General features: G+C 40.0%; 2 protein-coding genes across 2 annotated transcripts; one reads left to right on the top strand and one right to left on the bottom strand.

The window, feature by feature from the left end:
• Nucleotides 1-188: 188 nt before the first annotated feature.
• On the bottom strand, nucleotides 189-6,435 carry ftr84 (finTRIM family, member 84). The gene is made up of 7 exons (XM_089006542.1): nucleotides 5,746-6,435; nucleotides 5,285-5,380; nucleotides 4,985-5,218; nucleotides 4,089-4,245; nucleotides 3,948-4,004; nucleotides 2,905-2,958; nucleotides 189-2,649 (listed from the first exon to the last, which is right to left on the bottom strand). The coding sequence occupies exons 1-7, from the start codon at nucleotides 6,316-6,318 to the stop codon at nucleotides 2,108-2,110; spliced, it is 1,713 nt and encodes a 570-aa protein (XP_088862668.1). The 5' UTR covers nucleotides 6,319-6,435; the 3' UTR covers nucleotides 189-2,107.
• A 3,299-nt stretch (nucleotides 6,436-9,734) lies between these two features.
• On the top strand, nucleotides 9,735-14,171 carry tppp2 (tubulin polymerization-promoting protein family member 2). The gene is made up of 4 exons (XM_089006076.1): nucleotides 9,735-9,864; nucleotides 10,481-10,672; nucleotides 11,570-11,723; nucleotides 13,034-14,171. The coding sequence occupies exons 2-4, from the start codon at nucleotides 10,482-10,484 to the stop codon at nucleotides 13,223-13,225; spliced, it is 537 nt and encodes a 178-aa protein (XP_088862202.1). The 5' UTR covers nucleotides 9,735-9,864; nucleotide 10,481; the 3' UTR covers nucleotides 13,226-14,171.
• The last annotated feature ends 7,557 nt before the right edge of the window (nucleotides 14,172-21,728 follow it).

The raw sequence follows: 21,728 nt of genomic DNA, 5'->3' as shown, positions 1-21,728 counted from the left end.
GAAGCACGAAACAAGTTTTTAGATGTTAAATGATGTATTTTGACCAGTAAGATTTTTTTAATGAGTTACCACAGTCTCTTCAAATTAATACATTCTGGATTTAACCGTTGTCAAGGTATCTTTCTACACAAGTTATTATTATTACGGTATTATTACCATCACCATTCTTCTACTTCTTTTTCTTTTTTTATTCAATACAAAACCATGTTCAGGTATCACATACTTCATTTATTCTTGACATATGCCAATCAGACTTTGAAATCACATAACCCTACAGCAGAATTACACCGAACCAGCTTCCAAATAGTGAACATATCTTTCTACCAAGACATGCTCAACAAATCAATTCTTTTTCACATCCAGCTCATTGGGCTAGTACCACACTATTGAGGACGTACAAGCAAAATAAATTACATGCGACTGATTTGCTAACTTTGATTGTCTACTTTGTAATGGGCATGGAGAACAAGTGCAGGATGAACTTGACAAAATGTATTCACCAAACAAAATCCAAAACAAACCCCTGAAAAAATAAGAACCCAAAATCAAAAACAAAAAGCTGTGGCAGACACACAAACAAGTGAAAGTAAAACATAAATCCATGGCAGCAACACACACAGCTGACATGAATGGTCGCCGGGTAGTCCTTTTAACAAAAAGAACGACTACTGACAACGAGCAACAGATGCGCCGCTGCAAGAAGAGCCCAGCAGTTGCACCTGTTGGTCACGAACAGACATATGTTGTTTATTTGAATTGGTCTTTTATTTGAGTCGTTCAAAGTCAAAATAAAATACAGGTAAGTCAACTACTGTATTGCACAAAACAAGTGATTCACATGGAAATAAATCATGTTTGTGTTTGAACTTAATGGACAACCGACGCCATTTTTTTTTGTTTCCTAAATGACATCAGAAAAACGTTTTATAGCATCTAAAATACCCAAAACAGGCTGATATTTTTAGTCAAATGCAAAACACCAATAAAAATGACTTAAAGTGTGCTAAAACTGCAAAACAATTGAGCTGTGAATTGGGCATTTTCAGAAAGTCCCGCCCCCAGTTCGTGACGTCATTCCAATGCGTATTGCCTTGCTCGAGAATCAAAGCAATGGCTTCAGATTCGGAGAAGATGCTTTCTTGTTACTCATCCAGTTATGAATATAGTTCAAATAGTTCTGAAGAGGAAAGCATACATGTTTGCAATCGATTAAAGAAGTTCTCCCGGGTCATTTTGAGGCGTCAGGACGGATGTGTAGCGTCCCAGAAAATGCATCGAATATCAAATAGTTGATAGTCTTGGTGCAACACACAACGATTCACCATCGCGTTATTCATGTGTTTTCCTTCTAATTTCGCCATCAACAGGAAGTTTTCAATCCAAAAAAAGTACCAAAGTACCAAGGTGTGTCGCTTTCTCGGTCAGGGGCGTACCCTCCATGACGTGACGTCAGGAATTGCCACCAACTGAAAAACAAGACTTCCTGAATATTCAGTGCGAGTCTTAAAACGTAAAATATCGCTATATGCGAGGGAATCTTTGTAAAATACACTCAGTAGAAGTCATTTGAAGTGATTTTACAAATTATGGACACAACTTGTCGGGAGGCGTCGGTTGTCATTTAAATGCAAATGAAATAAATACATTGCACCAATATATATATTTTCTGGAAATTTCTATGTGAAACCATAGAATAACATGCACATTTTATTTAATGATGTGTGATTGCAAATGTACAGCTATGAAAGTTTTAAATAATACAATCTTTTAATTCGCTTCATTTTAGCAGGATCTTGAAAAATATAACTGGAGTGTGAAGACATATATTACTTCCATAACGAAATATGTTATTCTTTTAGTTTTGGAGCATGTCTATGTAAAGAAATCATATTATGTCAGCAGCGATCCAGGCAGGTCCATCACGATTGACAGTTGAATAGCGAAGATTTTCAACTGCTAGCAGAAGACAAACAAATGCTGATCGAAAACGAGCTATCACAGAGAATTCAAGCGGATGATAACAGTGTTGCCAAAGCATTGACGCTGACCCTATTTACAATTTTAAGAATAATACGGCCTGGAGTGCACAACAAGAAACAAAGCAGTCTTAGTAAGGTGTAGAGCTCTGTTTGAGTTGACAAATGGTAACTGAGGATCCCACACCAAAACCTGCATACAACGGTTCACTAAACTGAGCTTTGAATCTATGGATGAGCTCCATCGTTTCTGAGACAGAGTAAAACGCCACCGTGTTCCCGGCATAGTCCAGGTACACGCCGATTCGTGATGCACGGGGAGCATTGGCAAGGTCACGGTCCACTTTGTTGTGCCAAGCAGAATATCCAGAGTCTGAGCAAAGCAGACTCCAAGATTTGCTGTTGTAGCCCAGCAGACTGTGTGAGTTTTTCCCCTTGCGACTGATGCTTTTATAGGCCACTCCGAGGGAAAACTCACCGCTCCACTCAATCTCCCAATAAAATCTGAAACCAGTAAGTGGCTCCTTGCACAGCACTTGGGAGAAGCCATCGAAACGTTCCGGATGATCAGGATAAAACTGGATTGTTTTCTTTCGGGTCACCCTCTGGTTCCCATCTGACAGGACCAGCTCCTTATAGGCTGTATTTGCATCAAAGGACATCTTACAGGAGTCTAAGAGCAAACACATTTATTGACAAAGATGAACAATCAAAACTCACAATTAATCTGTATGATCCCACTCTCGACATCAATCTATCCGTATCTGCTATAGAGTTCTCTGAAGTAGGAACAGAGATTCCCTTGAGGGAGAATCACCCTGATCATTCTCAGGGCCAGCGAGAGCGACCGAGACAATAGAAATGGACATTGAGCCTAATTGATGTAGAAAGCAAGGTTAAAACATGCACAGTTAAGTAATTTACTCACATCTTAGGAAGTCTGATCTTGTTTTTGGCTCCTGAAAGTCCACTCTGTTTGGAACTGTTTCAGAAAGAAAAAAATATCACAATGCTTTAGATGCCACTTCCTGGGAAACCAGGAAAAAGCCCTTTTTTCAAACTATGCACTATTTTTAAATAACAAATTTTGTGATTCGGAACATGTTTAAAATCTTTCAAATCGGGCCCATTTTCACTGCTTCTACAAGGCGCTTTACTGCAGCACCAAGGGAGTACCACATTTTGGTGGGGACAATGTCGTATTGACCGAAACAACACAAAGTCCAGAGCAACAGATAAAAAAAGTAGGTTATCATAGTGTAGACACATTTTATGCTACAGTGTGAGATTTATTGGCATGAGGCATTGTTTCAGGAGAGAACTACAAAGCCAAATACATATTTCTAAACTTTTGTTACATGTTCATATATTTTCGGGATGTTGAAATCCTCTTCAGCACCTGATCCTGAGTCTTTGGTTTGAAGTATCTGCCGATAATGAGCATCCATTCAACACTTCACCAAGTCATTAGGAAAAAAATGGCGTACACACAACTTTACTCACATAAAATATTAAAATGTCCAAACATCAGTGTGTATAACTTAGATGATGTTATAGATATGATTCCACCAAATCAACCACCAAAGGGGAATACTGGGCGGCAATTAGCTTGCCACGGATCGTTGCAACGAAGGCCTTTCCACTATTTCATGGGGAAAATCTGGTCAACATAATCAATTTTGCATTGTAAAGATCTTCATTGTGAGCAATACCAAGAAATGGAAATTAAATTATGTGAAATCGGGGCTTTGATCTTGTTCCTGTTGGCAAGATAAACTCACATCTGGGCTATTTTGTAGCATTGTGACCATGAAATGTTCTGAAAGTAATAAAACCCGTCTTTTTTTCGCCCGGTACCAAATCATCTGAAAATCACATGATTGAGTCTGATGTGATTGGATCGGGATGACCCTCACATATGTATTTGCTAACTTTATCATACTATAAGTAAATGTTTTGGTTCATATTTACCTTTGACCCTTCTGTCACCATTTCTTGGCAAAAGGATGTACACTGACGTTTCACTCACTGTTTAAAAGAAAGATGCATGTTATATTTATCTGTTCACCTGAAAGTCGTGCAAACACAGTTTTTGGGATTATTTGGACAAACCTGTCTTGGAGATTTTACCAAGTTCCTTTTTACAAATGTCATCCAGATGTTCTTTCATTTCTAACGCTGTTTTACTCATCTCACTGAAGGAGAACTGTGGGTTGATGAGCACTTTGGGCACCATGGCTTCGGGAGCAACGCACAGGGTTGGAAAATTCTATTCAACAATACAACAAGACAAGAGTTGCTTCATCTCAAGAAAAAAGTTAAACTCTTAATTTCTTATCTTACGTATTTCAAATGGCCTAGCTCCACCTTACCTTTCAGAGCACATTGGCCTTTTCCGTTGCTGGTCCCTCTGTCTGGAATAACCTTCCACTGAACATTCGGCAAGCCCCCTCGCTGCCCATCTTTAAAACCCGACTCAAAACTCACTTTTATTATTTGGCATTTGAATCAGCTTGACTTAGACTTAATCTTTGTTTTACTCTCAGATGCTTTCTACGAACTTTGCAAGTATTTTATTGATTGTATATGATAGTTGTCCATGTACTGTACATCACTTTGTCCATGTACATCACTTTGTCTGTTTGAAAGTGCTCCATAAATATAGTTTAGTCGAGATTGTTGAGTATGTAACATACCACGGGCTATAACACACCAAGACAACAAAAATTGGCGATTAGACACGATTAATTTTGCAGTAGGTCCGTCGGCTCAAAATTAAGCTACGTACGGGTAGTCGGATGTCGGCATTTGGATTTTAGGTTCTGCCTAACATTACAGCCAAAAGCCTGACCTAACATTTTGGATCATTACTAATCTTGCGAACGCATAAACTCACTTGAGCAATTGTGTGTTTTACGTATCTCTGTTGGTGTTCTCAACAACTCAATTTCAGAAGTTAAGCGATGAATAATTAGGGACGATTGATTTGTAGAGGCACTGCAAGTCACCTGCAGAAAGTGAATGTTGTCTTCTGTTTCAAGAATCTGCCTCAGCTCCGCATCCCTTCTCTGCACCTCGAGTATCTCCTGTTCCAGACGCCCCACGTAGCTGTCTGCTTGGGACATGGCAGCCTGCATATTGGCTATTATCATCTGATGAATTTCAGCCTTCCAGCGCTCCACCGCTTGTAGCATCTCGTGGAACGTCTTATCACTCTCGGCTTGGGCCCGCTGGGCGCAGCTCTATCAGGTGAGGGCACTTTGTCAGCATGCTTAAGGTACGTAAAAATATATGTTTGAATGACTTACTTTGAGAACATCAACATTGTGCTTGAGCTCCTGCAGCTCTTTCATTCTCTCCTGAATTATGTGCTGGACCTCAGACTGCGTCACCACCAGCACTTTCTGACAAAATGAAATGACACTGTGAATAACTTTTTAAATCCAATCTCCTCGAAGCGAATGTAAATTCACCATATTTAGATTTTGCATGGTTTTAACTTTTGCAGCTACATCAATCCTGATGTTCATTCATTCATTCATTTATTCAAAACTACTTTTGGCCAATGACTGAGCAGTTTTACAATGCACACTTGTTGAGAACGTTGAGAGAATAATTGTTGCTATTGTGTCCAAATAGTTATGTTTAGTTTGATCAATGATGACTTCATATATAATGAAGTATAATGATTGCCATATCCCAGCTAATTACCATGTGTGTGTTTTTAGCCGACACCCAAGAATGTCCTGTGGACTCACTTAAAGCGTACCTGTTTGTCGACGCGCTCCTCCTCCGCTGAGGTGATATTGTGGCTGCGGTGTTCCCGAACAGTGCACAATACACATATGCACATCTGGTCCGAGCGGCAGAACAGCTCTAGGCCCTTCTCGTGCTGTGGGCAGATCTTCCTGTCCAGGTGGCCAGTTTCGTCCACCAGCTTGTGACGCTTGAAGGTGGACGACTCGTAATGTGGTTTGACGTGGGTTTCACAGTAGTAAGCCAGACACATTAGGCAGGACTTGACCGCCTTGTTGCGCCGACCCACGCAGAAATCACAGAAGGACTCCCGATGCATGTAGGGGAAAGGCGTGAGCTCTGTCAGTTGGCGGCGGGGCTCGTGGTAGACATCCGGTAGATTGCGTCGTAACACGGGCCTCGGAGTGAAGGTCGCTCTACATTGAGGGCAGCTATAAACCCCCATATGGTCAAACTGATCCCAGTAGATCTTGATGCACTCCAAACAGTAAGTGTCCCCACATGGAATGGTGACCGGGTCTCTCTGTGCATCCACACAAAGAGGGCAGATGGCTTCCGGGGGTAAAGGAATACTCGACTCAGCCATTATAATCCTTCGACAACAAACTGAAGCAAAGCCGTTTTAAGTCTCCAATAGGTCTGTTGTAAAATCACGACATATCTGAACTAAGAAGGGCTGGAATGACCCAAGCAAAGTGACTCTCTGCTTTTTTTATGCTGACATTGTACCAAGGGGAGGTTTTGTGTACACTGCAAGCAGACAGCTCTCATCTTCTCACCTTCAATGCCTTTTTCCTAATATTGAGTTAAAGTAGCAGTCAGCAACCTTCGCACATTTTAAGTTTACTCAGTAACGCACAGTTCGGCGAGACACTGTAATGCGCACAATTCAATGAAAACATATTAATGTAGTTTTTTAAGACTGCTGGGGAAAAAATGTACTGATGATCCATACACTTATTCATGCGGCACACATTTTTTGAAAAATTGTGCAGTCCTTATCCATCCATTGTGCACATTGCTTTTCCTCGCTATCATTAAAGCAGAAGAACACGTGCAACAACCAAAGCGCTGCGGAAAGAATTTGGGTCTCAAAGACAAAAATTAAATAAAAACCATAACCCACATTATTGCTAACATCTGCATGCCACCCCTATTTAAAGTTTTGTGATGTGAAAATGAATGAAAAGGGTCTTTAAATCAACAGATTAGCACCAACGCAAGATGTTTGCAATGCACTGTAAACAAACAGACTTGAATTGTGGCTCAAGTTTAGAAGCCATAATACACGGTCCTTTGAGAACGTACACACGAATCGCTTATTGTTTTATGCAACCGTTTCTCAGCAAAATGAGTGTTCCTCCGCTTCCAGCTGTTTCCCAGTTTCCATGTGACTGAGCAGTGAGTTTCGTGGTGGTTCATGTTTTCAAAACAACTCTGTTTACCCTGAACAGAAAATATGCTGTCAGGATGTGTGCACCCACGCAAACACGCTAGTGTGGACCAACAGTGGCAGGATTTATGCTACGACGTGTGCAAAGTGGCCATTTAGTCGTGAAAAAACAAAAAAACGAATGCAGTATTCCTTTCTATCACATATGATAACCTTGTTAATCTATTAAAAAGTTTCCATTGTCCGTATACTGTATATTGAATGTTTTTTTAATTAAAATATTACATTTGAAAGTATGATAATGCATACACTGTAAAGGGGTTGATACACAGAATACAACTGAATTACTATATATGTTTTAGATTTAATACTGAAAATGACTGTTGCATCATCCAAGAAGTGGGCACTTCATGCCAGGACGTACACACTGCAAAACCAGCGAAGATGACAACATGCTGCGCATTCAGGAGTAGCATTATCCCTGAAACACGCCCCGAGACGCCCCGACAATGGCTATGACTTTAGGAACAAGCGTTCTACATCAAGCAGACGTCATTTTACAGCTTTCATCCATGGATCAGAAGAAGAATACTGCGGGTCATATAAGTGTGACGGTGAAGAATTTGGCATTTACACTGTGAGACCATCTGCAGCGTGCTTTGCCGGGAACCAAAATTAACTGATTTTGTGGATGAATTAGGTGGTGGAGGTGTTGCTAAAGTTGAGTATGGAGGTGGAACTCAGGTGAGTCATGAGTAGCATGTGGTACCACAGCTGTGATGAGACGGAGGCCTGTCACATGCACTGGATTCCTCTGATGTGGAAACAAAGAAGTGCTGGGCGGGAAGTCGAGCTGTGCAAGCATCTGTCAATAAGAAGAAACAGCAGAGATAACATGATGCTTAAAGGAGGGCAACCTAGCTATGAAGCTCTCTTTGGATACAAGACCAGAAATGAGGCTAGATAAGAGGGAGGGAAGTGCAAAGAAACTGCTGTAGTCTAACTGAGTAACCAAAGAGTCTTGGTCATAGAAGAACAGCCATATATAATGATTTTAAAGGACGACCGATGCCGCCAGAGAAGTTGTGTCCATAATTTGTAAAATCACTTCATATGACTTCTACTGAGCGTATTTTAAAAAGATTCCACCGCATATAGCTATATTTTACGTTTTAACACTAACGCGCTGAATATTCAGGAAGTCTTGTTTTTGAGTTGGTGACGATCCCTAGCGTGAGGTCACGGTAGGTATCAGCACTGACCGAGAAAGCGACACACAATGCATTTTGGGTATTTTGTTTAGTCTGAAAACTTGTGTTGATCCGTGTTGAGGGCGAAATTTGAAGGGGAATACTGATACTTGCTGACACAAATTCCCAGCAGACAAATCAGCCCATTTCCAATGGATCTTGGGCGCCGTCTTGTGCATTTTCTGGGACGCTACATTGCTGTCATTGACTGCTGGAATTGATATGGGAAGACTCATTTAATCGATTGCAAACATGTATGCTTTCCTTTTCAGAACTATTTCAATCATATTAATAACTTGATGAGTAACAAGAAAGCATCTTCTCCGAACTCCGTGAGTCCACTGTTTTGTTTCTTGAGCAGGGCAAGATGACCTGGCGTGACGTCACGAACTTTCTGAAAATCTCCAGTTTCCAGCTGATTTGTGGCAGTTTTTGGACACAAAGTCATTTTTATTGGTGTTTTGCATTTGACTAAAAATATCAGCCTGCTTGTTTTGGGTATTTTCGATGCTATAAAACGTTTTTCTGATGTCAGTTAGGAAACAAAAAAATGGTGTCGTTGTCCTTTAAGGTTATTTTGGATGATAATCCTTTTGACATTACAACTCCTGACGAGTAACTAATACTATTGTTAAATTCATTCTGTCTCATTGTTATCTATTTTGTAACTGATTGTTTTATGAGAGACAATGGTGTTTTACGTTGTTTAATTAGCTTACATGTTTCGGAGTGCACTTCTGCCTTCATTAGAGTGTCACTGATGTTGTCGTGACGCGCCTTTATCAGTTGATAAAGGCGCAAAGGAATCTGTTCCAAAATAGTAACTAATACTGTACCTACTGAACTTACTGGACTGACTGAGTATCGCACTTCTTTATATCATAATACCAATTTTAATACATGCACCTAAAAAAAAATACAACAGGCAATTTCTATTTAATTATTCTATTTATTAAACATGATAAATTGGACATTAAAAATACACACACACGCACACTCACACACCCGAACACACACATACACACAAACACTGATAATCTCACACACAACTGGTTAGCATGTCTGGGCCCAAATAAAAGTTAGAACCGATGGACAGAATAACAGTGTAGTCCTACCAAAGAAAAGAAAGATCACTGGAGTATGGTGGGTGTCAAAATTGTCTTGCCTTAGAATAATAAATGGGAAAATGACTTCATAATATGCAGCCTGTTTTATGAGTCCAAATAGACAGAAGAGTCACTGAGTCGCAGTGATGTCACTGATGGTGCTGGGTGGTACTCTCTCCCTCCTCCTCCTCCTCCTCCTCCTCCTATCCACGCTTCAGCATCGATGTCGTCACCACTCGAGAGCATGGGAGTGGCAGAGAGGAGGAAAGGAAGTGAAAGAAAAAGAGGAAGAAGAAGGACAAGAAGATTCGAGCAGCCGTAAGCGATTTCCGGGATTTCCTTCAACTCATCACTTGCAAGCATCCTGCAGCCAACAGCAGCAGGTACATTTCATGTTGTTTTAGCCGTAGATGCCCCGAGGGACCATGCAACAGGGAGTAATTTAGGGAGATAAACAATCACTCACTTTGTGACATTGTTTATTTTATCTCTGCTATATTGCAACTCAAAATAATACACGGGCAGATTTATATTGAGAAATGTTATTATTTGTAATTATTTTCAGTCACTATAACCACCGAGTATGTTTCAATACCCGAGTCAGTTAAACTATTCTGACATTAATGAGTTGCAATTAAATTTAGGAAAAATATAAGCTGAAAACTGATATTGGTGCAATGAGAAAATAACAACGATGGACAATTCTGTGTCGGTGTCTCAAGTTGAGTGGGGGAAAAAAGAGAGCAAATCTCCTTCCCTCTGCAGAATAAGCAGCACACGGGCCATTTAGAAATGAAGATGATTGAATTAAACTGGCCTGCCATTAGCTTGAGTAACAAACATCACAGTGATGGATGTGAAACCGCCTCTGTTTGCTATTAAACAAACTCTCAGTGAGACAAAGTGCTCACTTCAACTGATTGACATGCCCATCGAGTTTGGCAAAGACGGAGTCCACAAAGAAAGTACGACGCTGCCTATCCGATGTGTGTTTGTCAGCATGGCTGAGGGCCTCGTGTCGACATCAGAGGTGCAAACGTCCTTCCACAAGTTTGCCGTTCATGGTGACAGCAAGGCGACGGGAAAGGAGATGAACGGCAAGAATTTTGCAAAGATCTGCAAGGACTGTCTCATCATTGACGGCAAGAATGTCACCACCACAGACGTTGACATCGTCTTCACCAAAGTCAAGTAATGTTTTTCGATGCAGTGACATTTCAAAGAGAATGTAGTCTCGCATTCATAACAGAGCAACTAACATGGTTGCAGACTGTTGACATGACAAGACAGTCACAGATTGCCATTTCACATTCAGTACTCATTTAGTCTGCACTGTTGAATTGAAAGCAATTTTCATACCACAGCACAGATCCAATGGGATGCCATAGAATTCTGTGTCTCGGTGTAAAAGCACAAACAGCAATATCATTCCTGAGAGCTCTGCAAACAAACAAACAAACAAACAAACAAACAAATCAATAACAAAATAAATAAATAAATAAATAAATAAATAAATACATACATATGGTACGGTACGGTACGTACGGTACGGTACGTACGGTACGGTACGTACGGTACGGTACGTTACGTTACGTACGCTACCTACGTACATACATACGTACATATATACATACATGCATACATTTTTTAAATGACAAACAGCCATGCAGACCAACAGGAAAGAATCATTAAAATATAATACATTAAAAAACAGCATCACAATTAATGGACTGCCACCTAATTATTTTCACCGATGCTATCTAATAATTTCTCACTGCACAAAGAAAGAACGGTTGTTCTGAGCAAGGTGTGAATTGGCCACGTTGCTCTGAAATGTGTTTTTCTTCGTATGCCGTATGATAATTCGTATCTCGAATGCCACCAGAGGAGACCCCCCCCTTAATGGCAAATCCCAGAAATGATTTCAATTTATTTGAACACATGCAGGTGCCACGGGAAGATTACATTGACTATTTCAGGAGCTTTAACATTCCTGCGTTACAAAAAGAAAACGATTGCATATCCGTCCTCTGGCACCCGAAAGATTTTCCTCAGCGCAGCCTACAACAGCTTTATTTGTCTCCTTAGGTCCAAGTCAGCTCGTGTAATCACATTTGAGCAGTTCATCATGGCTCTGACTGAGCTGGGCCCGAAGCGCTTCAAAGGCAAGAGCAAAGAGGAAGCGCTCCAGCTCCTCTATGGGCTCATCGTTGGCAAGGAGCCTGCCAATGCTGGAATCACTGTGAGTACATTGTCATTAGTTCCACTGCACTCATGCCTCCTTGTGTGGCTCAAAAGGCCCCAGATGAGTTACAACACAGAAGCAATTTTCCTTTTAAGCACTTTTGGTCAAACGAATCATGTTACATCTCAGTAACGTATACTAAAAACGATTTTATCATGTTAGGATACAAGGTACATGAAAAGGTTTAACCTTGGTGTGAGCTGATGTTGCCTTGTCCAAGTTTTGTAATACACTAAAAAATGTATTGGCTGGCTTCTCAGAGACGCCTACTAATTCATTGGACAAAATAGACATCAATCATGATGACCACACCACAAATATGTTTGTGATTCATCGTGTGTCATTCAGGGTGTGTACATGTACTGCTGGCCAAATTATCTTTTTTTTTTCAGTTTATACAGGGCCAGATAATGATTAGAAAGAGTTATCTGGCCAAAAATAAAACTGGCCACTTCCGGGTTCTTTTTTTGTTGCAAATTTTGGACACTTTAAGTCATTTTTATTGGTGTTTTGCATTTAACAAAAAAAATTCATACTGCATGTTTTGGGTATTTTAGATGCTATAAAACGTTTTTCTGATGTCAGGAAACAAAAAAGTGATGTCGGTTGTCCTTTAAATGTGTTCCAACTTATTTGACATATACTATACAGTATATTGGAATATATATTGCCAGCCCCCAAAAAATTACTGCACATTAGCAGTAATTGGATTGGATTGGATTGGATATGCCTTTATTAGTCTCACAGTGGAGAAATGTACATTTCACAGCAGCAAAGTGATGAAAGGAATGAAAGTAGAAAAACAAAATACATGAGCTGCTGGAAAGGCAGCCACTCTCGCGGCGCCGTCTTGAAGTCAAAATAACAAAAAAAAAAAACTAAATAACAAATAATATGACAGCATAGAGACAATATGACAAAACAAAGACACGGAGAGACATTCATTCTTCAGGACTTGCTGTACCCTCTTTGTGATGACATGAAGCAGTTCTAGATGAAAGAGGATAGGATCAAAGCGTCTTTCCACCAGTGGATCAGGGACATCATGGTGGAATGTGCACGTCGACTACAAGCTAAATGTTGAAAGCAAACACGCAGCTGTAGCATCCATTGACGAATTGGCTCCATGCTTCGTAGTAATGTACATTTTGTATTTCCTCCATACTCTTCAGAAAGTTGCAGGTAGCCAATGGAGATTTAATCTTCATTATATTGATCAATTATTATAAAGATATCATGTAATAGATATCACTGTAGTTGCAGAAGTAAATATTGACATTTGAACACTCATTTTATGATTTTTATAGAGACCGGCAAATGCAGCGGCTGTGGACAGACTGACTGACACGTCCAAGTACACAGGAATGCACAAAGAGCGATTCGATGATTCAGGCAAAGGGAAGGGAAAGATCGGCCGTGAGGACATCCCAGACATGAGCGGCTACGTAGCAGCTTATAAGGGGAGCGGCTCTTATGATGACAAAGTGAATGAATCATAATTTTGAAGAGACGTAACACGTGATTTTGGTCTTTAAATATTTTCAGATAAATGTTCATGTGCAAATATATAATCGGAAGCTGCGCTTAGCTTTGAGCCTTATTATGTAGCGATCCGAAAGCAAAATGCCCGTTCAGATTCAGACATTGCATTTTTGAAATGTATAATCATTTATCTCTGTCAAGCAATAGAACTCCATCCTTCTTATTCTATATCACATTGGATTGATCATTCCTATGGTCTGCATAAAACAAAAAATCTATCTATCTATCTATCTATCTATCTATCTATCTATCTATCTATCTATCTATCTATCTATCTATCTATCTATCTATCTATCTATCTATCTATCTATCTATCTATCTATCTATTATATGCATGCAGACCAGTGTTATTTGTTTCATTTGCAGAATAAACATTTATTAAAAACTGAAAAATTGCCTGTGAAAAAAATGTCACCCAAGGAGAAAGATTTTATTACCAAAACTACGAAACCAGTGAACACATAACTTGCATGTCATACTAATCTGATAACTGTGCATATATGCCAGTTGTGGTAGTGAGTTCAATGGGGAAAGGAATGCCCCATATCAGCGTACTGCTTGATTGTATTCGTTGACACATGCAGGAGGACTGAAACAGGTGCTTTGGCTTTTGAGATATTACTGAGTGAGCGTTTCACAACGTCAAGACAACAAAATGTGAGTGTGAATGGCTCCTCCCTGGTTGCTCCCTTTCACTTGAAATGGAAGCCATTCATCAGAAAATGAAGTTGACTAGTAACACAGTGGTCATGTGTTTGTGCCTCTCGTCATCTCATTTTAGCCACTTGTAACACGATCACTCGATTTGTGCATCCGTAGAGAAAAAAAAATGAATATTTTTTAAATTATTTAACGTCAACAGGTATAACTTTTGTGCATAAATAAAATGTGCCAAACTAACAAACAGAATATATCTCCGATTGGTCTTTCTATATAAAATCATTCTATCAATCTCATTTCGAAGGAAAATCAGTGAACATTTTGTTATCACACGTTTTAAACATGTGCAGCCTAAAAATATGAACCAACTTTTCTGCACTATAAGGCGCACTGAAAAAAAACATTCAATTTCCACAAAATTGGACAGTGCGCCTTGTCATCTTATTCCTTAGAAATAGCAATTTAAATGTCTGATAAAACACTTTTTTACCACTGGAGTGGACGTTAAAGCTCTATCAAAATATAGCTACTAGGACTAGGAGGAGCAGAGGACTAGAAGGAGCCGCAGGGAGTAGTCCTCTCCTCCCCCCAACCTGAGAGCAGGGACCTATCATAACAGAGTCCGGCATCGCTATGTCTGGACAGTTGGGATATATATATATATATATATATATATATATATATATATATATATATATATATATATATATATATATATATATATATATATATATATATATATATATATATATAGGGCCGATACTACCAGTAAGACTTTAGTGCGCTGAAGAAGCATCTTGGATAATAAGCGAAACGTCCGACACCTTTCAAAGAAGTACAGATGGCGGCTGAAGAAACCTTTTTAGCGATTCATCCATTGTAGGGATAGTTTAATAATAATAATAATAATAATAATAATAATAATAATAATAATAATAATAATAATAATAATAATAATAATAATAATACATTGCATTTATTAGCGCCTTTCAAAACTCTCAAGGACACTTTGCAGTCACAAGATATTTTTTCTACATCTTACAATGTGATCAAGATACATGATTCATGAAAGAGTTCAATTAAACCAGGTCGCCAAGTGTACTTTTTTTTCTGAGTCTCTCTTCAGGAATGGAGTGGTGTGTTCATTTTACAACATGATGTTTGCATGAGTTAAAAGTCTTTGACGCGTTACTACCACCCGTAAAACCTTTTCCCAACAGATGGCAGTATTGTTAAACACTTTGGATCACAATGAGAAACCTTCTTGGCTGGACTTCACCGTAAGGTTCAACATTGTGGTGAAGCTGTGGAAGAAATATGTGAAAAGGGTGAGCGTCAATCCCTCAAAAAGACAATTTATCAATTCACTGGGTAACGAGGAATCATTGGGGTGATGGTGTGGCCGATTTTCAGCCAGATTTTCACAATAGTAAAGATTTTGAAGTCATCAAATCTGCAAATCTGGTCAAAAGCCAAGAAGAACACAGGTAAGGAAAGGTGATGGAAAATGAAAATGTTTGGCACAGGGGAGCATTCCTTGGAGACATCGGAAAATAGAGATTGGAAAAGGGAATAGGCTGAGGAGAGAAGCGCTGCAAAGGAGATAGACAGTGACGTAGGAGATGGAAAAGGTGAAATAAAGAGCCTAAAGTGTTACCTACTGGTGATTGGAAATATGTAGCGGGTAGAACAAAAGTAAATGTGGAAAAACAGATGCGAGTTGCAAATGAAAGTGTGTAGTGTTGGTTCGTGTATTTTTGTGTCGTGTAAAGTAGAGTGCATAGACTCGCTAGAAAAGGTGCCAAAGAGGAAAAGGTAATTGAAGGAGAAAAGCATGAGGGGATGTGTGAAGAATTAGAGATGTGTGAAAATAAGAAAGAAGCCATTAGCAAGAGGAATTGGTAGCCAGGTCCAAGGAAGAATGTGGGGAAAAAACAAGTGGAGGGAAACACTAATTTAGAGATCATAAATAGTGAGAAAGAAAAGCTGCAAATCAATGTTTGAACTTCATTCTCGAAGACATATGCTGCCTCTCGTAAAGGCCTCGTTGACACCAAAAAGATCTGGATGCCAGCAGCCGCATCTTCATAACATGACTAACACGGAAGGAGCAATTACTGTACATAAAGCATTACCATAGAAACAGAAGTTGCCCAAGTCACGTTGACAGTAAACTAGATACCACATCACAGATTTTAATGCTTCTGCGGAGAAAAGTTTACAGGAAGGTTGCCGCAAGCTGAGCCACACGGGCTGTGTTGATCATAAAACAAGTACACATAAATACTACATTTATTTCCTCTGAATGTGGGATATCCCGATCTCGACCCACCTGCCATACAAATACTTATCAGCGCATAAATCCCAATCCCTTTTAGAGACAATATTACTGAATGCCAATGACCAATCCTTTGGTCATTGGCATTCATTGGTCAAAGGGAATTGCTGTTTGGAAAGAGAGGCGCATTATATGACGACTGTAATTAAAGAAATAAACCGTGCTGTAAAATAAAGTTTTATTTACCTTTTTGATGGTCGTTGATGGCTTATGGAAGGAGAGTCATCTTCCATAAGGACTGTTGGTAACTTAACCTCTGGTGCTGTTCGGTCGTGTGCTTCCACCGAAGATCACTCCACCAGCCGTGTTGGGTGTGTATTATGAAAATAGTGCTTATTATAAGGTTTAATTTTCATAAATTTGACGTTTGTAAGACGAAAAGTTTGTAAGATAAGGTGTTTGTAAGTTGAGGTCTCACTGTATTTGCACAAAGGATAAATACAACGATGGAAATCCAACCGGCACAACCCACTTGCCTCCTCTCTCTTTATTTCCCTCATTGTTGATTTGCTGCAAGTGACATGTGACAGCAACCTCTCGTTGACTTCACAGAATACAAATATGAGCATTTGTCTCACTGGCCCCCCACACTGTTTACTTGTACATTATTGCCAGTGACACCAACATCAGCTGGGATGCTCGCTTGGTTCTGCAAATGAGGAGGGGCAGTGCTAACCACTGGTTCCGCCGCTTGGATGATTTGATTTCCACGTCACACTTCATTGCGCACGGCTGAACCGCAACCAGCCTGTGGGACATCAAATGTTCAACCAGGAATATTCTTCACTTGTCTGCTGTCACAAGTCATTTTAATGGCTCGATGTCGACTGTATCTGTCCGAACGAGACACTTCCTGCAATTACATCTGATTGGAACAACATTGTGTGATTGTATGATGCTTCCCAAGTATTCATCCTCCACTCAAGAGAATTTGAGCTCTGATCATTTTGATTTGCCTTTACGTGGCAATTTGTCCACTCTATGGTACAAACTGGGGAGCCTATCTACCTACCTACCTACCTTCTGATAGAATGCATATAGAGCATGCCGTATATGTCTCAATTTGTGTTGTGAACTCGCCATTCACCACTTGACACACCCGTGTAATCATCTACCCACGTACCATTCATCCATCTACATCCAGAGTGTGGTTGGGTAGATAGCCAGCCATCTGCCTACCTCTGTATCCATTTACCTCCCTATCTATTTATCAACCTACGCACATTATAATCAATCATTTCACCAGTTGAAGATGAACATTGGGGACAATATCACCACGCAGAATTACATATATTTTTCTTGATGACGAGTTGATGGTGTGTGACACAAATAATACACATGAATGATGTGGGTTATTCGGTAGACTATTCTAACACTGACAACTTGAATTGTAGTATTTGTGGTCTATAGACCAAAATCCAAAAGAAAAGATGAAACAGAGCATTTTCTGTGCATGTGTGTGGGATGGCCGCAGAGGCTCCTTTAAAAAGGTGCGATTTCATGGGGGGAGTCAAAGCAGTCACCTCCCAACCCTTGTTAAATGTGTTGAAAAGATGGCCTGAGTCTTTGCAGCATGTGAAAACAGTGAATTCAAATAGAAAGCAAACAGCCATCATGGTGACTTTCAGTAAGATGTAGAAAGTATCATCAATGAATCAGTTATTGAAAGTCCAACAATGGCGCTTTCACAAAACAAACAACAATGATTATTGGACGTGAATTGATGTCGACTGTCAGTCACTGTCGGACGTGGAATGGAAAATTTTCAACACAGAGTGCATGATGAGTTTGCATTCATCTCACCAACCCAATGGTGGTCATGTACAGAAAACATATCTCTTTCAACAATGACACTTAAAACATATTCTTCTATAGCAACCTAAGAATGTTCCTTGTTGTTGTACCTTCTTGCCACTCTTACGACAACGGAGGGCTATCCTTTCTCTTCGGTCTATGCTTAACTGTATTTGCATCTGTGTGTGGGCAGACAGCAGCTGTGTGAAACCTGGTCGTCGTAATGAAGGCTGGAAGACAAGGAAAGAGGTGGAGAGGAGGTCAAGTAGACCACACAAAAGCACACCCATACACACACACACATGCACACACACACACACACACACACACACACACACACACACACACACGCACGCACACACACACACACACACACACACACACACACACACACACACACACACACACACACACACACACACACACACACACGCACAGGTAGGCCTTTATTGCAACTCCCTCCCGACTTAGAAGACAATGTAAATTGTGTCATGGATGAATAATAACACTGCACAAGCAGAGATCTTCCTACACAAGCACGTTTTTCGTGTCTATATTCTCCCTAATTTCTGACACCAGAGCAGACCTCAGGCACATAATAAGCAGTGAGTAAAAATAGCGGCACTGGATTTGCACAAATCCCAGATGCTTGCCTTCCAGAAGATGCACATTTTGTTGTGGGGGGCATGAAGCACAAGTGTTTTCCTGGAAAGCGCAAATAAATATATTATATATATTTTAAATAAATGAATAGATTGCAAAGAACTATGATCAAAAAAGCGGTAACATAATGGCAATTATTGGTATTTTCAGGTTTAGCATTTGCATAGGGGGCATTCCCCTTACAAAACGGCATTTAAAAACCCAGGTCCATGTGTGTGTGTGTGTGTGTGTGTGTATATATATATATATATATACAGTAAAGTCTCGTTATATCGATATCGCATATATCGATAGTCCCGGTTATATCGATACTATTTCTATGCACGCACGGAGAAAATTACATGCAAACAGGGTCGGATATATCGATAGTCCCGGTTATATCGATATTTTTTCGGACTCCCTTGAATATCGATATAACGAGACTTTACTGTATATATATATATTGTTTTATTAAACATTTTTTGCACATTTACAGTTGACATTTTTATTTTGCTATGCTTAGAATATCTTGTTTTCTATCCTTTCACCCCCCCACAGCCCATCCCCCTTTCAAATTGCTGCTGTGGACTGCAAATTTCCCCATTGTGGGACGAATAAAGGTATTCTGATTCTGATTCTGATGTCGCCCAAGTCATCCGCAATATTTTTTTGATTGTCCAAGATTGGATTTTAATCAATCAATCAATCATTAGTTCCATGATCAATGGGATCAATTGAATGGGAATGAGTGATATGTAAGTCCAAAAACTGAAAAAATATTATTTACAGGGGAGGCCAGATTTTCAAATTTCTATGACGCAAACGACTTCACCACTTTTTCTATTTTAATTCAAAACTTTAAACACAGCCATTGTGAAAATGGAGGGTACAGTAGTGCACATTGCCTTTCTCATTGTTGTTCTATTGCCTCGCAAACAAGACCGTGGCTCTCTCAGCCTTTCTGTGTGCGTATTTGTGTGTTTGCGTGTGTGTGTTTTCATGTGTATGCGTGTATTTTAGTGTATGGGAGTGTGTGCGTGTGGTCTGATACGGCTGTCTGGCATGTCCGATATGACAGGCGGTTGTCACGGGCTGTTGGATTGACAGTGCCTCAGTCAAAGCTTCAATGCTGGAAGACATTTTTGAAGAGTTGAGTCGTCTGAAGCTGTATCTGGTGAGGTATTTTGCTGATGTCATTTACACACAAGTGCTTTTTACCCCACATCGGTTAACTAGCAACAAGAGTGGGCTGACTACGGGTGTGGATAAATGCATGATGAAGTCTCTTCTCAGTCAGTCATTAGCGCCTCAATGGCAGCAAATGAGCTACACTACATTCTAGTGTCCGTTTGGGACTTAACAGAAAATGGAGAAGCATGGGCGCAGGTCACCCTCAGAGATAGGATTGTCATGATTCACCTAAATTGATGAAAATCTCTGGTAAAACAGAGGATATGGAGACGGCTTAGTTCATGACGTGCTGCAACTTCAAATGTGTTGAAGTTACGCAAGGATATCAGAATTTGTAACTCTTCCGGTAGACAAACCAAAGTAGTACTTTCCAACGAAGATGAATTTTACATGAGACTCATGACGCTTCATGCGACTGTTAATTTTGGACTTATTTCCCGATCGATTGTATCATAAAAATGTCATACGACCGAGGTTCAATCAAAGCAGCACAATGAGACTGCTCCCCCAGACCCCCAAAAAAATCAATAAGTGAGACAACAGCAAAGAATTAAATGATAATGTACTGATGGAATCATTACAATTAATTGTGAATAACTATACATTAGGTACACATGGTGCATCTTGGAAAAAAAACACTAATGTATATGGAATGAATACATTGTTTGAAGGGAACAAAAATATTCTGTGTAAAATGATGATATTTTTTCAAATTAATTGAAATTGTCACGGCTTTTTCAGAAAATAGCTCTAGAAATCTCGATAAACAAGTCAGGTTGATGCTTTCATTGGATATCATTGTGGCAACCTTCACAAAAGCACTCCTCCCTCCGATATTTTGCAAATGTTGACAGGCTTGGCTCTGCTGCCGTTGAATGCTGAGATTTGGCAAGGAAGGAAAGGGATGGGAAGGGGAGGGAACATTTTCTGCGTGTCACTGAATCCTGAAGGGAGCTGATGTTCTGCCAAATGTGCATTCTATGACAAGAGCAAAATGAGCGAGGATGCTCCGGGCCAAAGTATTCAAACCACCCAACATGTGGGACATGACGTGGACGCAGCGTGCCGACAAGAGGCTTCAATGTCACCAACGGAGAGGAAGCCGTGCTGAAATGTGTCACCGGTGCGTCGTGACAAAGAGGGCAATGACTGATTGAGTTTGGTGTCATCATTCAATTAAAAATTGTCAAAAGCGTTGGCAGAACTCGAAGGGCTTTGTGCTTCAGCCGTTTAAACTTTATAATTTTCAAAGTATGATAACACATAGTAGTAATGGCTGAAAAGGTTTCTTCAGCCGTCATGTCGTACGAGAGGCTTCGTCAGCGAACTAAAATTTGCTGGTAGTTTTGACCATATACATATATATCCCTACAGTCCAGAGGTCTCAGTGCCGGACCTCTGCTATGATAGGTCCTTGCTCTCAGGTTGAGGCTACACTGATTACTTCTATTATCCTGACTGATTACTTCTATTGTCCTGCGTGATTATGGGTTCTACGACTGGCCTGATTGCCCCATTTGCTCTGATGCAAAAAAAATGGCATTGTTGAGGTCTGAGAATTACATGTGCTGAGCACAACTGCAAAAGTGATACAAAAAGTTACAGAAAGATGTTTTCAAAACCTTAGTTCCACTTTGTCCTGACTGAACTTCTGTCAGGGCAAATTTACTGGAAAAAGTGAACCTAAAGGCCAAATGTCATCCTGTCTGCACTTCAGGCCAATGACCTTTACGCTCCAAAAGAGCGTCCGCAGACACAATAACATTGCGCACAAACAAAGTCATATAGAGGCTCACTCCCTCGCGAGTAGTCTACGAGACTTGAGAGTTGAAAGC

This window comes from Hippocampus bargibanti, linkage group LG10 (genome assembly GCF_051943395.1).
Source record: "Hippocampus bargibanti isolate YZ-2025 linkage group LG10, ASM5194339v1, whole genome shotgun sequence".
In the NCBI taxonomy this organism is placed as follows: Eukaryota; Metazoa; Chordata; class Actinopteri; order Syngnathiformes; family Syngnathidae; genus Hippocampus; species Hippocampus bargibanti.
The sequence above is the reverse complement of the archived record's forward strand: the minus strand, read 5'-3'. Positions and strand labels throughout refer to the sequence as shown.